This window comes from Condylostylus longicornis, unplaced genomic scaffold, assembly GCF_029603195.1.
Source record: "Condylostylus longicornis isolate FDR11 unplaced genomic scaffold, ASM2960319v2 ptg000028l, whole genome shotgun sequence".
NCBI lineage: Eukaryota > Metazoa > Arthropoda > Insecta > Diptera > Dolichopodidae > Condylostylus > Condylostylus longicornis.
In genome coordinates this window covers 6,577,417-6,598,548 of record NW_026577997.1, presented here as the reverse complement: position 1 = coordinate 6,598,548, position 21,132 = coordinate 6,577,417, and the positions used below count along the sequence as shown (strand labels likewise).

The 21,132-nt window shown below is 24.6% G+C and overlaps 1 protein-coding gene across 1 annotated transcript in view; it reads right to left on the bottom strand.

Moving 5' to 3' along the window:
* LOC129607619 (uncharacterized) overlaps window positions 1-20,561 on the bottom strand; it is a 137,944-nt gene extending 117,383 nt beyond the window's left edge. The window contains exon 1 of the mRNA XM_055518713.1: window positions 20,369-20,561. Within this exon, the coding sequence (XP_055374688.1) occupies window positions 20,369-20,395 (27 nt within the window). The 5' untranslated portion in view covers window positions 20,396-20,561. The remainder of the gene's footprint in view (window positions 1-20,368) is intronic.
* Window positions 20,562-21,132: the final 571 nt, after the last annotated feature.

Genomic DNA, 21,132 nt, shown 5'->3' with positions numbered 1-21,132 from the left:
TGTTTTCGAACTCAGTTTCGAATTAAATAATTGATTTTATAGCTGATTTTTCTAAAATTGAACCATTGCGGGTAAACTTGTACGGCAGGTATTCAAATAAGTTACTCAATAACACACGTGGCAAATATAACACAAGACGTTCATAACAAGACCGACTTAAATTTGGTTCTAAGCAAAAATATATTGGCCGCAGAGGCTTTTCGTTAATTTGTCCGGAAAAGTTGAATGTACCCCTAATACGAAATATAGGCCGGCATATAAAAAAATTTTCATAAGTTTCCATTAATTAACAACTAAAAATGCAGACATGTATATGTACATACCTACATACCATAAATAACACTTTTATGTAGGTGGCGTTTTGTTTTTTATTCTTAAAAATCAAAACGCCATATTTCTTACTCGAATATAAATCTCACTATAAAAACTAAAACACGATTTGTTACCCCATCTATATAAATAAAGTGTAAACTATTAAATATTTTGTTTACTCTGTAGTTTTATTTATTTGTACATATGTATGTTTGTATATTCAGAAAGCTTTAATAAAATCACTTAATAGAAAAGTAGACCTACTATTTATGACCATCAAATATCAGATAAAATTTTAAAAGTGCATTCAACCCATATTTTTTTTATTCAAATAGATAACAAAAGAAACAAATTAAAAATTAAACACGGGATGTTATAAAATCTATAGATAATCTAGATTATAATGTATAGAATATCTACATATTCTGCAGAATATCTAGTTCAAAAATAAAAATAAAAGGAAAAGGTTTAATAAGATGTTTTTTTGTAACTACCATTTATAGTAGTTAGTTTTTCGTTTTCGAAAGAATAAAATACCTAGACCGTTTACACAACAATTTTAAAATATAATTTCGTCCGTCCAGTCACTAGAATTGCTCACTTCGCCGTTCTACACTGATTTATAAGGAAAATGTTTTTGGAAATGAGTTCACTCCATCTTTTGAATAACCTAAAATAGAGTGAGAAACATTTTGAAAAGAATATGAAATAAAATGTAAAGGTTTCAGTACGTTACCCATGGAGTTTCTCAATGTTAAGTGAGTAAACTGTTATAATTGGAAGTATTTGGATAACAGTGAATGTGACTAAATTTGACACTAGTAATTTAGTACATTATTGCCATGTTCATTAATTTATTGCTATATTTATAGCCGAAATACTTTAACGCAGGAGAATCATTGACTTCACAGGAGAATCATTCTCTAACAACTCCAAATACCTGTCAATTTTTAATTGATTACTTGTTTTATTACCAAATTACCACAAATTTTAGCTCATTCTTTAAATTTTTCATCAATATTAGAATATTTTTCACAACTCCAACCTAGCGTGTCAACATATCTAGAACTAATCTTTAAGTTTTCAAAAAAAAAAAATTATAAACACAATTCCAAATTTAAATAAAAAATTGTGTTTTTCTATGCAGTATTATTTTTCATGAAAGCAAGATCTCAACTAATCGGATTTTCATCATTATGGTTTTTTTTTTGATTTTCTGCTTTTTTTTTATTCTGTTTCGTGTTACAATTTCAGTTGACGGATTATTTCAAAAGAGAATCATGAATCGGTTCAGTAAACAGACTAACAATTATGGCTTTGGTTAACTATAGTAACTAAAATAAGAAAAACAAAAAAACCAAATGAAAAAGGTAATGAAAGAAAACTTGGTGGAAAAATGGTCATTTTCGAAAGTTCTAAATTAGTAGGTATACTTATGTACTTGGCGTGTTTTTTTTTTTTAAATAAATAGAAAATTACGAATATGCAGAGCATTTAATTTAAGAGCATTTAAAATTTATTTATCTCTCTGTGATAATTAAACTAAACTCGCATTTTCATATTCGAAGTTTGGTCTTGCACAATTCTAAATTAATTTCATTCACAAATATAAATTAAATAGATAATCGCAGGTTTCTAGTCTACTTAATAATAACTGTTGATAAATTGTACACAATGTACAATTGGTCGATTTCCTACTGCTTTCCATATACGTTACACAGATTATCATCATTTTAGCAGAGAATAAAATGGCGATTACCTTCCAGACGCAAGCTGAAATACACGAGCATGAGATAGTATATATTACAGTACATGAGATAGTTTTGTTAATCGTTAAGCGGCAAAAGGTTTTGACGATCCGAGTCGCTTCTGTGATCCATCAAAATGCTACGCAATCGCTAATAAAGAGGAGCGTAAACTACACGTTTGCAGCAGTAGTGAACGCCCCGGTAATGAGGAGGGCTAGGTTATAAACTTCGGGCCTAATTTGAAAGCAAACATGAAAAATCTTTAACCTAGATAAGAAGAAGGTATACACATAGCAGTTTAGCTTCTTCACGTACCAATGCGGTTTGAACTATCAAATGCGCAAACTAGAATTATTAAATACTTTAGATTTTAAGATTTCGCTGCCGAAAGGCGAACACGGCTAAACACATCTGCCGCAATATTATTGACCCGAAAATTATCCGGTAAAATAATATAGAATTGACAAATTAATTTAATGGTGATAGAAAACATTTTCTTAAGCTAAATATTAATAATTACAAAATTCAAATTATGTCCTTGACAAAAAGCTTAATATTAACCGTAAAATCCAGCCAAGGAATTAAAAAAAAATTAATTTGGCAAGGAACACTTTTTTTTTTTAATAAAATAAATAAATACCTACTTAATATTTTCTTTTATTTGGCACAACTAATGGGTTCAATGGGCGTGCTATGCGTTTCAAATTTAATTATTTTTTATTTTAACATTAATTTTTAGTTCATTACAATGCATAAATCAATTATACTTTAATATTATGTACTTTAAAAATATTTATAAAGCACATTAAATATAAAAATTTCATTAAAACACCAAAAATGAAAAAAATTCACTTAACTAAAATCAACTATAATAAAAAATTAGAAACTGTTTTCCACTTATTTTTATTTTATTTCTATACTTTTACATTATAATTATGGTTAATTAATTTTAATGTTTTTCTTTCTAACTAAATTTTTAACTATACTTTTATTTTACTATAAAAGTGTGAACATGAATACTAATTGAAAACCTTCTATATGATTATTGAAGGTACCCTTTATTTCTTATATTTAAATTCCAAAAAAACCAATGCAAACGTTGTAGAAAAGGAAAACTAGGTTATCAATATAAAATCGAATTTTATTTAAAAATTTTACATATAAATTCAATAACACATTGTACAGGTCTTAAAATATCACAAGTAATAATTGTTAATTGGGGAGAAAAAACGAGGAAGGCATTTAAAGGCAAATATGGGTGTAAAATTTTATGCTACAAAAAAAAATATATTTTTTTTGCATATGAAATAGAGTCAATCGTTGCCTTATTAAATGCTGATATAGTCGGTATATTACTAACTGCATTGTTGACTTCCGGAACGGTATTGAAAAGCTTAGACTCGATTTTATTAAAAAAATTTATTAGTTCCCAACATCGACCAAACATCGTTAGGTGTAGATATAAGATTAGAATAAGTTTAATTTAGCGGGATAGCCAAGTACAGGAACCCAAGCATATCTTTTCTAACTAAGTGCTAAACAAATAGGGCTAAAATACACTTATTCTCTTAGTAATTTCAAATATCTTGTGGAGATCGATCATCCGCAGCTCCTTCATTACCAGAATGTAATTTGTAAACTAAGCCATAAAATACATCAAGATTTCATTCGCCTCTACGAAGAAATGACTGTTTTCATTACTATCCACCTCAAACTAGTCAGGTGTGCCACACAATCAAAACAATATCTGCCTTATTACATGCAATGCCGTCGACAATAGAGTAAAAATTATTTAAAAAACGAATGGTAACAATAATTCAAGGCTATCACACAAAATTCTCAAGGTAAAAGTAACTAGATAAATATAAATTTTATACTTCGTTATAAATTTAAATTAGCATGCAAATAGGGTATTACCTATAAAACCCTTATATTATGTAAATTTTTTTTATTGGAAATTTCAATTAAAAACGTTTTATTGATAACATTTACAAAATAGTTTTCAACACTAACTCAAAATGCTAAATTTCCAATTTCACACTGAAATTCATTAATACTGAATCATTTATGTATTTAATGAAATTAAATTGGAAAATTGCAGGAATTCTCAAAAATTCAATTCACAATATCAAATAAATTAAAATTTTTAATTGAATTTTATTTTTCTCTTCACATATTTCTTTAATAAATCAAAGACGACAAAAAATATTAAATAAATTTTTAATCTCATAACACTTTCCTATTCCAAAACTTATATTTATCAAAATACATATTAATACTTAACAAAGTTTGAAATATTTAAAATAACTTTAGACAATTCAAAAGGAAGTGTCAAAGATAATACTTTTATACAAAATTTAAATAGAATCGCCAAATTGTCAAAACGAAAAATTTCGCACACTATCGTTTTCACATACTTACCTAAAATTTTTGATTTAAATCTCTTCCTCTTTTTCTCTTTCTCTCTTTGGGATTTATGTGAGAAAATTTCATTGTTGAAAAATAAAAGAATTTCATTATGAATTTCAAGAAAGTTTTTCCTTAAATAATTTGAGATTTATTGTGAAAATTTTTTAATTTCATTCAAATTCATAAATTTCTCAAATAAAATACATGAAATCGCAGTGGAAACATATTTAATTTAAATAAATATAAACGCAAGACTTCATGTAACGACAACTCACCGCTACACGAGTAATGCTGTTTGTTGACATAATGAAACGGTAAATCATAAATTAAGAATTTTATTAGCCGAACGATTGATCGATCATTTCATTTGATTACTTTGTATCACATCGAAGTTTTTGAATAAGTCCGACAACAAGGGTATTCGACTAGGACTATAGTAATTATAACAAATTCGATGTTTTTCTAATTTTCCTTAAGATTTCCAAATAAAAATAAAATTTTTCCTCATGAAAAACAAAATTATAATTTGTGTAAATTTCCTTCCTTCCTAATTGTTTTCGAACAGTAAGTCTATATTTACAATATTAAAATTCATAATTATTGTCTTCACTTTCAATTTTTACCTGCGTATAATAATTATAATATGCCACATGCCAATTTAATTTTAAATTCCTCATTTTAATCTTAGAAATTGTAAAAGAAAATTTGCAAATTGATTTTTCACTTTCTCATTACTATGAGGATGCAAATTCATTTAATAATTTTACAAAATAATTTATGGAAAATATATTGTAAATAATTTTCTGTCATAATTATATTATAAATAAACATGGTTTATTACTTTATTGTAAGTAATTATGATTTCCTTTCAAACAAAAAAACAATTTATTGTTTCAATTATTAGATAGTGAAAATTTTCAAGAAAATAATTAGAAAAATTATAAAAAAAATATAAAGTCCACTACAGTAAAAGTGTGTTTAACATTTTAATATAAGAAATTGAAAGCCTGCCTCATCAACTATCTGTTTATTAAAGAAAAATAAAGTAATAATTACTTAAACTCATGTTCTTATTATAAAATGATAATTATTTTATATATGGGTAAACTTATAATTACATTGGAATGTTTTAGTTGCAATAATCATTCAAAGCCGGAAGGTTTTCCTTTTAAATCAATAACACATAAGTAATTGCAATAATAATAATGAGTGATCTTGTATACGCACTCGGATGTTTTTACGTATTCACAAATGTTGTTGTAAACATTCATCGAATCTGTCAAAGGGGAAATATTGAATGCGAACAGACATACATATTATGTACATATAGCTGGTCAATTAATATTATTAAGCTAGATTATTACTATAAAAAAAATAAGCAATATTATAATTAAATACGGAAGTATGGAAAGAAAACTTAAGATGCAACTATATGGTGCACTTTTTACGTATGCTCAACGCGTATATACTTGTATTTTTCTTATTATTATCATTATTATTAATTTCAAATTTTCACTACGTATTTTATTTTTGTTTTCAATACACAATATAATCGTGAGCTAAATTGCTTTGATTCTTCATCTTAAAAACAGAAAAAAATTCAAAATATTTTACTTTCATTTCAATCCATTAGAGGAATACAAATCATATTTTAATAATACGTAAGTAAATATGTGCGTGAGGATTTTAGTTTTGTATTTCGTTTTTAATTTCAGCTCAGACATATAGCACAGAGTTACTTGGCTATAATTAGTGTTTTGAAAATCGATTCGTTTCGTGACATTTTATATTGATAAACCGACTCTAGTGTTCAAAAGCTGAAATCAAAGTAGTTTTTTTGTAGAGGGGGTGAATATCCCTGTCACGTTATAGTAGAGTCTCCTTATATCGAACACTCTGCAAAACTAACGCACTAATAACGAACAATATTTATAAAAGTTGGAGTGTTCTTATTCCATAGATATTCTACTGTATTTTGCAAAACGCATTTAACTTATGTGCACACGTAAAGTCAGTCAAAAAAATTTAAATTTCCATAGAAAACGAATTAACGTGGAGTGCGTCAAATTGAAAAAATTTAATTTATTGACACAATAAATTACTAATTCTGTTAAATAAAAGAAATGAGCTACTGATTGAGATTAGCAGTTGGATGCTTCGCATTATCCCATAAACATATTGTAAAAAAAAAAACATAAATTAGACAAATTTTCCAATATAATTTTGACAATAACTTCCTGCAAAATTACATCACTTCCCAGGCCAACTATATATCTATATATTTTTTAATAAAAGACTTAATAATGTTAGTAACACATACGGAGTCATTCAGGTGTTAAAAAAAAATGTGTAACAGAAAAAAAACAATTAAAATTATTCATTGAATCGCAAAAAAAAAAGGTGTACAGAAAAAAGAGTAGTGCGATCATATGTCAAAAATTAGTTATGTTGCGGTTGTTTTTTTTTAGAGTTTTGAACATATGGTTTTGTGTGATTTGTATAAACAAATAACAGATATGGAGTAGTAAAAACTGTTATTCAAAAAAATGACGCTGTTTTATTGTGCGTCTCATTTGTTTTAAAAAAATTGTGCTTTCTTCAGTATTTGATTGTCACTATTAGACTATTCTATACCTTCACCTTGCGGTTGATAGCAATTGATAAGGCGTCCTTCATTCACAGATTATTATTTGGAGTTTATAAACGGAGAAATTAATGAAAAATAGGAGATTGTTTCTAATTTTTGTACATAATATATTAACGCTTATTTTCCGTTGCTTTTCTCTACGATTTGATTCTTTAATGCTTTGCAACTCGTTAACTTTAAAAGCCTGGAAAATCTTACAAGTTCATTTAATAAATTATTTAAAAAAAATTTATAAGTAAACTTCCATTAACAGAAATTGAATCCACCTCTGTTATACCTCGTAATCAAAGTAGATATCATTGATCAACTGGCGTAATATCGATATTGGTATGGATGTCTTATTGAAAATATACGTAGTTATTTTCATTTACACCATTAACCATGATTTAAATCATATCTATAGTCAAAATCATCGATATGATCATTAAAACCGAATGCGTCACAATAATTATGTGAGTGAAATTTATGATAGCGTAAAAATTCACCTTTTTCTTTCCTTCCTTTTCACTTCTCTACCAAACATTATTTAATCAAAATATACAGAGAGAATCAATGAAATATTACATTAAGAGAGGTTTTTTTTTACCATTACCAGCTGGAGATCACCTCCTTTTTTTATAATTTGTTTCTAATTGATTAAAAAATAATTGATTATAATATTTGACCTATAAAAACTTTAACTTAACAAAAACTATAAAATTTTAGGAGACTTGTGTTGCATAAAAATTTCATAATAGTTTGAATTTGAGCAAAACTTTAATTAAAACTTGGCGCGTAATATTGAAAAAATCTTAACTTAAAAGGTCAGTGACCGGATGGAGTTCCAAAAAAGGTACTACTTGTTTTAGTACTACTTTGGCACTTTCGTCCTCCGTGAGAACCACGAAGGAATGCCATCATACGAAGTTGTTTCATCCATCTTAATTATGAAAATTTTTTTGAGAGTTGAGGCATCTCTTGGTGTAGTTTCACTGTATAGCGAAATGTTATATACAATAACATAAACTGAGTAAATCTGACTTCTTTTTGTGCAGACACTTTCGAGATACTCTGCTATGGTCGCCAGGATGCATAAACCATAAAATTTTGATGACATAGATTAACCCTTATCCCCTTATGATTACTTATGCTAGTTCATCTTTTCCACGATAGATCGAATTAGAGGTATAAGATTATTCTAGCTGAAGAGTTCTATTATCGCAGTTAGTCATGGCAGTTTCTCTATATTCCACTTATACAGTTGGGTATCTGACGGCCAGAGCAGAACAGTGTCACCATCTTTTTTTTTTTTAGCAAATTCAAATGACTCTTTCTTGAATCACCTCAATTTCGGTTTACAAACGAATTTATTAGTGAAATCTAATTAAATCATAAGCAAACTCATAATATCTTTTGTGATTTTTATTAAACTATGTGGTATGCGCTTATTGCTTCCTGCGTTCAATGATTACGCGCTACTATTTTTGACGTAGCATATTTATAACCTATTGATTTACTTTATTTTTTTTTTTTTGATTATATCATAATATTTCACTATATTTTAGTATTACTAATGAGTTTATAGTTAAGTTTTTTTTAGGTAATGAGTGCCTATATATAAAATTTTTTTTCACTTCAGTACTTTTTTTATTTCTACTTACTTTACTTTTCTTTTAGCTTTTAATTTTTTATTTTTCATTAATTTTCTCATAAACCGCAAACAAAAAAAAAAATATGTATAGTTTTGTGCGATCAGGTGCGATATTAAATTTCAGTTTTTATATTTTTAATACATAATATTTATTATATAACAGTTTTATTCACTTGTTGTATCAATCATCATCTGTAGACAATAAAAATTTTGTGTTATAATATTGAATTTCAGATGATATCTAATTAACAAGTTGAATTTTTAATTTGGCTACTTATATAAAAGTATCAAATTTAAATGTATAACATTAAACATGAGTAAAGTGTAATTAAATGTTTATTATACTTCTGTGAAATTGCTATATTTGCTGACAAACCTGCACAAACTTTCCGGAACTATTTCAATTTATGCATATGAAAATTGAATCGGCAGTGACAAGTGAGAAAGCCAACTGCTGTCCAAATGAAATTAATTATTAAATGAATTAGGGATAAAGAGTCTATAGTTTTCCCGATTCACCTTCTGCTGCAGGCGAGCCATCTATCTCTCCTGTAAGGCACTTTCGTAGAATCTTGACAGTTCAAAAAAAATTTTGGTCCAATAAACTGCATGCGATATTCCAATTCCTAATTGGTAAAAGTGCCCACATGCCCCAATTAGAACGACCGCACTTCTTCTGCCCAGCTTAGGATTTTTAATACATCTGAGCTACTATATGTTTAGAGTTTTATACATTCCTACAATTGCAACGAAGGCAGTTTCTTTCTAATATTTTAATTAATTTTTCTAATTACGAGATTTTTTCGTTTTGATTGTCCCTTCAAGGTTTCAGCTGTTTTTTGATATAATTTTAAGAAATTTCCTATTTCTTTCTCTTAATAATAATTCACTCGGGATGAATAATAAAAAAACAACATATTTATTTATTTTAGTTTATTATAAAAAATTTCCGCCTGATTTCTTAAACGTCCGTATAAACATTTTTTTATTCCTGCAAGCATCTTTCTTTTTTCTAAATATTACATTTGTTACAGTTTTTTTTTTTGCTGTCAAATAAATGACAGCAAATATACATAAACACATGCAGGAACTTATAAAATATAAACAATGAAATCTTAATAACAAGTGAAGTGAAGAAAAGATAAATTTAAATTTATTGTGAAAATTGAAAAATAAAACAATAGTGATCGCTGATCATAATAATTATTACGTTAAAATAAAATTACAAAATCTATTAAGTAACATATATAATAATAAATACCAATAATGTAGTGTTAGAAAGATTTTATAGCAACGTAGAGAGAAAAGCTGTCTTGATATTTAATAGGTATGAATTTATTTGCAGAAGAATTATGTATAACATCGTCAATAATGTTATAACATCAATATATGTATATCAAGATATAAAATAAATACTTTCTGCATGAATAAATAATTGAATTATTGATTGGAATAATAATGATGAAATAAAATTACTTAACACGATTTAAAACTACTGTTGGAAGCCATGTTTTCGTGTAGTAGTAATGTTACTGCTATACGATTAAAAAAATTGTCTGGTTGAAAATTTCATAAATCAATCACAGCAGAGATAAGAGTATAAGTAAAGAAAATAATAGATTTCACACCTGCCCGTAATGGACTCAAATATCCGGAAATCTATTCATAATCGCCAAAATAATATTAATCGAGAATATTGTTATCAAGGTTTTCTGTCATATTGACATTTATTACATTGTCAACTACATTGTTACGTAATGGTACGACTAATGAAAGGTGAGGTGATTGAATTGCAGTCAGAATCGAATCCAAATTTATATAATTTACAAAAACCTTCTATATAGTTCTCATTAAACTATTATACACAATCAGTTTCAGTCAATTCCAGGTGTTGCCACATTGTAACATTATGATTTTCATTTGCATCAAAATCTGATAACAATAAATTTTTTCTACAAAACTTGTATTGTACAGCAACAATATTTTGATTCCTGAATATTGTAATCGATATTTTGATCAGTAAGCACTTGAAAGATAAAATCAAATGCTAAACCTTATTAGAAATCGGAAGTAACAATTTTTTCCCCCTTTTTTTTTACAATTTTTATTTTACCATAACAGTTATTTTTTTTTTCTTCATTTTTTTTTATAAGTCTTCACAATGTCACAATAAACGAGAAATATATAGGTACTCTTCTTCAAATGACCATAATTAATCAATATAAAAGTCAACAGCTAGTAACAAAATAAACTTATACAAGTTATTTATGAATGCCTTTTTTTTTTGTTATTATTTACCATATAAACACACACATTGTGTGTTTGTCTTTTTTTGTACGTGGGGAGTTTATGTACAGGAAGACGATCTTTTAATCAATTCATCATCTTATACGTACGTATACACTTCAAACCTAAATATTGAATATAGAAATCTAATTAAAGTTAAGACATTATAAAATTTTATCTTTTTTTTTGTTATTTACTTGTTATTCTTGGAAATTCAAGTTAAAATTAAATAGATATATAAAAGTTTCCATAATAATAATAATAATAATTTTATAATAAAAATAAAATAATAATATGCAATTCAAGTTTATACTTTTACTTTAATTGTATTTGTAAGTTGAACATAAAATTTACACATTCACATATACAAATAAGAGTCAATAAACAGTGAATAACAGTCAATAACAGTCAACAATGAAAAATAATGACTAACTCGTTGAATTACCGCGAAAAAATTTTTAGTCACACAAAATGACGTCAAATTTAGGTGATTTTCTTTTGAAGAAAAATTTTTTGTTATTTAAAAAACTTATTCAAAACTTATTAATTTTAATTATTCAAACGAAATATTCCAAGTTATTAAACTTTGTAATTTTGACACATTTGATTCGATCACCTTAAATTGAAAATGTCAGAGACTAACGTATACGACAGTTTGAGTTATGAAGCATTGATGTTATATTTATCACATATTTTGCTTTTCATGACATAGTATAATAGTTTTCGATTCTTTGATTCAATGACATTGACAGTAATTGAATTTGACATTAAATTTGATTACTTGCAGAAAATTTTTGCAAATTTGTTACAATAATTGCAAAACTTTAAGAATTTTTTGCATTCAAATTCAAATTGATAATAAATTTTAAAATGTACTGTAAATGCAAATATTTATTATACTATATTTTAAAAGCAAATTAAAAATAAACGCCTGAACTAGTAATTTAAAACAAAAATGAAAAAAAAAAATCTCGTATAAACTTTTACCTTGAAATTAAACTTAAACAAAAAATAAAAAAGAAAAATAATTTATTTATCACCAAATAAAGTTATTTACTAAGATTTTTTCAACTAATTTATTTTATTTATTTTTTTTGTTTTTAGATATTTTATGAGAATTACAACCTCTTTTTATTATAATAATATTATTAATCGGCTTCTCTGTAGAATGACCATAAGTAGTACATACAAAAAACAAAAAGTCTTAATACTTATACGATGAAATAAAATTCAATTTAAGTGATTTGAAGCTCAAATTGGAGGGAAAATATTAACACCGTCATTAAAACTATACAAGTATGTATAAATTTGTAAGTATATAGTAATTAGAAATAGTCCGTTTAATTTTTTTTTTTTAATTATAGATTTAAACACGTTTTTTTTTTTCATGCCTTATTACTAACATAACATTTTATATTATTAAAAGCGCACATGTTTGTGTGTACACGTGTACATAAAATGCATAGTTACATTGAATTAATCGTTACCTATATTTAGTTTTAATATAAATTTTCTTGCCAATTTCATTTAAAAATAACGATTCAAATAATAACGATTAAAATATAATATTTCAGAAGAAAAATGATTAAAAATTTTATTTAATGAAATAAAAATAAATATGACATTAACACCATATAAATGATTGCACTGTATATATGTACTTATATTTTTAAAATGACAATTACAATGACGTTTATATGACATTTACCCATTTTATTCTGAAAGGAGGGTGTTGTATTCGAAAATAAAAAATCTTCCACTAGCAAAAATCTATGATTTCAAACTAGCAAAAACGAAAAAAAAACAATAAGCTGTAATTTAACAAAAATTTAATAATTTTAATAATTCTAAAGGTCTACAAGCCCGTATTGGTCGTCTATAAACATCAATATGTTCCAAAGTAAAATTTTAGCAGTTATATTCAAATTATAATTCTAAATAATTCCACATAATTAACACTAATTTATTAATTTAATTTTTTAGGATAACAGTCTTATATTTGGATGTCAGAGTGATTTTTACCAGCCAAAAATATTCGGAAACTATTTTTAATACATTCATATTTGGAATCTGATCCTAAATACTTACTAATTGAAACGGTCATAAAAACAAACTGGAATATAACTGGAATTCAATTTATGTAGCAATTTAAAATTGTATTGGTAAATATAAGGTGCGCTTTAGACCTACATTTAAGTACTCATTCCTATCGAAAAAAAATTCTTCTTCTAATTGATTTTTCTAAATGTCAATCAATTTGACGAAGCATCTTTAACCCGTTTATTGCTTAATTAACTGTCATAAATATAGCAATAAATTCTATATAATAAATCGGGTTTTAATTTTTTTTCCATGCAAGTTTATTTTATAAAACTAGTTTCAACAACATAACTAACTAACTAAATATATTTTTTAGAAACTTCAGGAACAACATTAAAACCATAGACACACATGAATGCATTTTTAATATTGAATTTTTTTATTTTATTTTTATTAATAATTTTGTATCATCATAAAAATTGTATAAATTCCAAAAATGTCTTCCGTTTTAATAACTTTTGTCTTAAAATTTAATTTTATTAATTCAAATAAGTAATTTTTACTTTGACAACTTTCTAATCATACTATAATGATGGTTATAAACCAAGTTGTTATAATATGACCTTATTTGTATAAGAGTTAAAAATTTTTCTTAAATTTTTTTTATCTTTTTTAAAGATGACAAATAATTATTGTTAAATAGTTCCTGACAATAACCTGTCAGCAATTAATTATTATTAAAAATGAAGAAAAGAAACATAAAACATTGAATGGTTTATAGTTTTTTTTTTTAATTAAATTTGAAATGAAATGGTTAAGATAGGGAAAGAAGAAGAAGAAGAAAAAGAAAAAAATCCGATGAACGATTTAAGATTAATAATGTAAAATGAAAATGAAAAGCCAAGATTATAATTGACTTTTGTGATTTTAATTTTGATAAAAAAATTTTTTTTATCGGAAGAAATTAAATTTTTTACATAATTTTCTTGTACATAAACACACATTTAAGCATACACCTACTTAAAATACTGATAATCTATGATTATAATTGAAAACGGAAGATGAGGAAATGTTTAAAAGGTGTTTACGAAAAAGGACATTAAATTATGATTATTAACAATTTTACATTAAAACTTCCTTTTTAAAAAAGGAATTTTGTAAGAAAAAAAAATATAAATTTTTTATTTTATTTTGCATTTATTAAATTTTATGACCTTGTAGGAGGTCATTTTTCTATTTATGTAAAAGTAAACGTTATACTTTACTCTTTTTAGATCAAGGATCCTGTATTGCATCAACCACTTACAATGTGCAAATGGCTCTATATTGCAGCAATATTGAAAACACTAATAAACTTTATATGTACATAAAGAAAAGTACATTTCAAATAATTTAGAAAATATTTTAGAAAGTGTATTTCGCATAATTATCCTCTTCACGCTGCAACTGGAAGTGAAATTGATTCGAAAATATATGAAATTCAAAAACGTTTTCCATATTTCTTTTAGAAACTAGAAATTTTTAATTTGAAGAAATAACATTTAATTTATCTGAAGTCGGAGGAGAATCACAAAATTTATTTTTGTGAGTGAAGTACAAAATTTTAATCACTGTACGTACTATACTCCTTACATTTAAGTTTTATGCATAATTATGCGGATTTAGCTCTTATTGTACGATAATTGAATAATTCAACGTTTGAATAGGTATGTATAGCTCCGAATCCAAATTTTATTTACTATTATAATATACACTTCAATCAATAACTTTATTTAATATTTACTGGCAAAGTTAGTATACATAATGTAAACCTAACATATTTGATTCCCATTATTTTTATTCACAAACTTTGTATGTATAATTCAATGTAACCATATAATCATAATTAATTTCAAATTCATATGAGTAACACATCAAATATTATTAAAATACTTACATAATATAAATGTAATATAGGCACCTATATGTACTTCAATTGCAAAATTTCAGACAATTAAAATGTAATTTAAAATTTTTATTTCTCTTTTTAGAAAAAAATACCTAAAATAAAATCAGTTAAATCACGTCACATATATGTACTTGTGTGTCTATATACAAATTTGTCAATCAAATAAAATTAATTTTTTTATGCAACATTTCAATTTTTTCATAAAAATCATCAATAATATTGGCAATAACAGCAATTATACATCTAAAAGATTGATCATCAATCGATTCTTATCTTATATTACAAAATTTATTGGTAAATTCATCGATTATGAAAATGAATTTGTATTTTTTTAGGCTCTTATTGTATAAAAAGAAAATTATATTTAAATTTTTGTCATTCATTTCACTTTTTAAAAAATAACGCAGCAAAAATTTTTGTGCTAAAATATCGATCAGGTACTTGCATATATAGATGCTTGTATACATGTTACTATAATTTGTCTATTAAGAAATGGAAGTCTCTGATATTTATTGGTCATGATATTCAAAACAATACACAATCGACTGCATATTCGCTCCAACATTTAGACTCTGCTGTTTAATCTGTTGTGTTCATACTAAAATGAAAGACAACACAAATTCGATTTTTATATTTGCTTGAATATTATTTTATGTCCACATTGTAAATTATTGATTCACATACAATTATTTTCAGTACTAAAACATATTGTACACTAAAATATATTAAATAACAAGTAAAAAATTTAAATTAGTCAAATCAAAAGAAATTAAAATAATTTAGCAATATTTAACACTTACAAGATTAACGAAAAAACAACCATGTTTAACAATCAATAATCATAATGAACAAACAAAGCATAGTAAAATTTAATACACTCCTAAACCATTACCATAATGTGATTACGATATTATATTTGTATAATTCTCTTAAATCTAAAATAATAAGATTTCGATTTTGAAAAAATATTGTGATTATTTAAAAAAAAAATTCAAAAGAAATTATTGCAACCGATCCATTTCATTGATCCACACTACAACTTTCATATACAATACGTTATGTGTATGTATGCTGCACAGGCATAGCACTTAAAATGTGATGTGAATTTAGTAGTGATTTATCGCAACGCCAGAGTTAAATATGGTATTTTGCACACAGCATGCAAAGTAGTTTATATTTTTTTACACTTTTACTAACGTACATTCGTACATATTTCTTTATTATTCATCTGTAATTTTTCTTATTTAACACCGAAAAAAAAAAAAAAATTCCTCCAAAGTGGAAAATGAAAATTTCGAAATTAAATTTAACAAAAAAAAAATAACTCACTTTTTCATAGCTTATTATTGGGTTTAGGTTTATTGCGCGCGACTTCGAAATTTCAAAAGGTCAACCTGTAAATGACTAAATTTTTTTTTTTTTAATTTAACACCTGTCAAATCTCTATACTTTAGTTATGATATAATTTTTGTTTTTCACGAATATTATTATTTTTGTAATTTATTTTTTTTTTTTAATTTTTTATTAATGACAAGGATTTGGAAATATAAAAATACCTAATATGGATTTTTTTTAGTTTCATATGAAATTACTCGATTAAAAATGAAATTTTAAGATGATTTTCGATAAATCATTGAAATTTTCATTAAAAAATAATCCTACCCTTCTATGCGTAATGTATATTTAATAATAACACAAGAATTTCCATTGATTTTGATGTACAAATAGAATGCCATCTAATTTTTATGACACAAGACTTATAAGAACAGTATGAGAAATTGGTCTTGCATTTCGTTTGATTTGATTAAAATTGAGTAAAGGTTTGAAATGTAAACGACGCTCAATTGCTTTTGATGGACAAAGAAAGCGCCATCTAATTTTTATCAAATATTTTATAAATGTTCGACTACTAAACCCTGTTTTACAACCAAACAAGAGTGACATAGAAAAATTATATATGTAAATGTCAGAGGGGACATAATATGTTTGCCAAATTCAATTCATATCAAATACAATGCAAATGCTCATACTTGACATACATACATAATTCTATGTATAGGTTGTTTTTTGTGCTAAAAAACAGAGCTGGATTTAATTAATGTTGTAAAACCACCTAAAATCTCGTGTCTATTCTTAAACGATCATAATTTAACCTATTCAGATCGTCATATAATTCCATTTTATCACTGCTTCTGTCATAAGATCGAAAACACTCATTATGTAGTTTTATAGAGACTAAATTATGAAGATCTACCGCAAATTCTTTAACGTCAAAATTTTGATTTTAGTCTGCAAACTGTCTGAAACTAAAACTTTTACGGACAGAAATCTAGTAAACTTTTTACCCGTAATTGACTTTGAATTTTGATCATCCGTAAACGTCAAAACAAAAAAAAAATTTTTTTTTAGATTTAAAATAATTTTATACTTACATATTAAAAATTAACAATAAAAATATTTTTTATATTATTTTTAACGTAATGATAGTCACTCAACACATCAAATTTATTTACTGAATTACTGCGTCAGACTGTCTGCATGTAAAAAAAAAAATCTACAATTTTGACGCTTAATTGACTTTTTTTAAACGTTTAAGAATTTAAACTTTGACTGAGAGTAAAAACGTAGTAGAGTATCCGTAAACTCAGACAACTCAGATTTTGTAAAATTTGACGTTTAAGAATTTACCAATAATCTATATATTAGAATTAAAATTAATTTATTGAATCTTTATTAAAACAATAATTTCAATGGTCAATTATAATCAATGATAATTTTCTGAAAAATTGTTAAAATTAGATTTAATTACTAAAATTTTACATAATAACTTTCACTAAAAATCAAAATTATTACAATAATAATTTATTCGAATGCATAATAATTATGAAATTGGCATAACATTTCTTTTAAATTCTCGCTTTTTGCACGATTATTTTTAAGTAAAAACTAATTAATATTTAACATAATTGTAAAAATTTCACGCAATTTCGCGAAATTTATAAATCAAATTATAAATCATACATAATTTTTTACCAAAATGCTTAAATCTAATCAAATATAAGTTTTTATATTTTGATATAAAAAAAAACTCATAAATCATAACACATATTTTTTTTTTCAAATATTGAATAATTAACTTTTGATTCCATCATTACGGTTGGAATTACAAGCTACGGTTGGCTGAGTTGCAAGTCTATTCGCAAAATTATAAACAAAATCTTTAGAAAAAAAAATAAAATGGTTTCACTTTTTTTTTCATAATTCACATATAATTTAAAACTTTGTGTTGTACAAGTAATTAAATCAAAATAAAGAACATAAAATTATTAGCATGGTACAGCAATTATTCAAAACACAAAAAAAAAAAATGATAATAAAAAGTGAAAATTGATTTGTTTAACGGTTCTTTCTTATATCTAGTGAATAAAGAAGACAAGTTGGATAAACATTTAAATTTTGATGACATTTTGTTGTCCATTTTACATTCTTCATTGTGTCAATTCGTTTAAAAATAATTTATTAATACGAATACTAAAATTTAAATTTAAAAATTAAATTAATAAACAAAATCAGACAAGTCAGATGATTAAATAAAAATATTGTTTTCTCTTTCATGTTAACAAAATTAGTTTATTTCTTCTAATCTCATCTAGACTATTGGCACTTTATTAATAAAAGTAAATCGCAATTTAATCAAATGCTCTATTTAGCACCTCTTCTTCAAGTTTTTTTTTCATTTTCCAAATTTAATTTAATAATATTCTTCAAAATTAAATTAACACTTTTTTTTTAAATAAATATTAATGAAATAAAATATATAATCAGAGTTATTATTGTTGTAGAATGGTCACATCGAAATTACTTTCACAGCAACAATTACAATAATTTTAAATAGGTTGTTTTGAAATTGCAACACTACATGTCGTTTGTCACCTATGAAGGTATCAAAAGTGATACACAAAAGCTATTCAATTGAAATATTTCATTAAAACTATAAATTTAAAATTCAATTAATCGAACAGCTGAAATTTGAGAGCGACCTGATTTTGAATTTCAAAAAAGTTTCAGTTTTTGTCTTTTTTTTTAATTATTTCAACCTGAACCTGAACCTATTTCCAAAATTTCGTTATGGCTGATCTTCTAATTTTAATCTTATCAACCTAGTCATAGTTGTATCAAACATTTTTGGAAATCGAACCACTACAAATAATTTCATTTCCTTCTTAAACAAAATCTAAAGTCTCATTCCAGTCATATTTTTTGTAACAAACTAAACCCTAATTATATTCTTGAACAAAGATAGAAAAATAAATATTTGATTATTTAATTCATTAAAATGTTTTTAGATTATCAAATTTTCCTTAATAAAATTTTAATTCAAAATTTCGCAAAACAGTGAATAAATTTTAAATGAGAAATATTAAACATAGAATCAAGAGCATAACAAATATACAAAAATGTAAATACAAAAGAAAGTATTTATTAATGAATTCTAACTAAATTCGTCACAGTAAAATAAATAAAAATTTTTGGTATTTCTGCGGTTTCCAAAAAGCAAAAAAAATATTTTTTAACTTTATACGAAATTATAATTGTTTTATTTTTTCAAATCTATTAAAAATATTTACTCAGTGTGCTCTTATATACGTAAGATCATAAACTAATTTAATCTGGTGTGTTTATAAAACGTAGTAGTGGTGTTGTCAAGCTCTCTTAAAAATTATGCACATATTTTGTATTTTAACTTTAACTGTTAACTTTAACAATATGTTATGTATATACATTATATTGGAATTTGTTTTATTTATCTACCCACATAAATACTTCATACAGCTGTGACTTGAAAAACGCAATTGTACTGTATTTCTACACAATTCAGCAATTACAGCTCATTAGCTGAATTATGAAGTTAGTGTTACAGGAAAAAATTCAATAAATTACAGATATTCTACTAAGAAATTTTTTATGCATAACGCTTAAACAAACATTGTATGTAGTTTTAATAAGATGATACGTTAATAAAAAAAAAGGCGATGGTTGTCTACCAAAATGCAGATCTAACGTTCACTTGATTTATTTAGTACTTAAAACTGTACTGCTGAATAAGACAAATTGACGTCCTATTTGCTTTTTGGTAAATACCAGGTCTGACAACAATAATTTTAAATATAAATACCATTCGTTCAACAATTTCAACTTATTAAGACAATTCAGCTCATAAACATCAATTGCTGAATTATGCAGCAATATAAAATTGTTTTAAATTGAATATCAGAGAATATTTGAAACTAAATAAAGAATATAAATTAAATAAATACAAATAAAGAATATATTTTAAAAAAATTTACCCATGAATTATCTTTAAAGTGTGACATATTGATTTTCGGTTTTTTACTGCTCCAGTTTTCCTTTCCAATTAATATTCTTGCTTTTTTATTTATTTTATTATTTGTTATTGTATTCGTATATGGTTTAAATATAATTATTTTTAATTATATAGATATACACTTGAACAAAATTGATAATCAAACAAGTATAACAAAAACAAAAAACTAATATAGCAAGGTAATAAAAAAACTAAAGAACAGCTCTAAAGAAAAAATACAATGTTTTTAATTTATTTTAATAGAATAAAACTTTTCTTTTATTATAATTGTTCAAAATATATGAATAAATATTTATTAAATTATATTTTCTTAATATTTTCATAATTATATTTGAAATTTTTTTAAATTGCTTGTACAAGTTACCAAAATGTATGGTTAATTTTATACTTTAGTGTAGAACTAAAATTAATTTTCAATCAAATTAGGTGAGATTCTATTTTTTAAGATTTTTGAAAATAATTTCTAATTTCGTTCATAAAATATTTATTAATTTTATTTTATTAATTAATTTATAAACAAATAATTTCTATTATATTTTATTTTATGTCTACAAAAATTCAAAGATTTTTTTTTAATAATAATCACTCATTTAATTATTTATTTAAAATTTTTTATTATTTTATTTCTGCATAGTATTTTTATGCATAATTTATAAATATTGTTTATGTATTTATAATGGAAATGCTATCAACACAAATTTATTTCTAAATAAAATAAAGAAAATA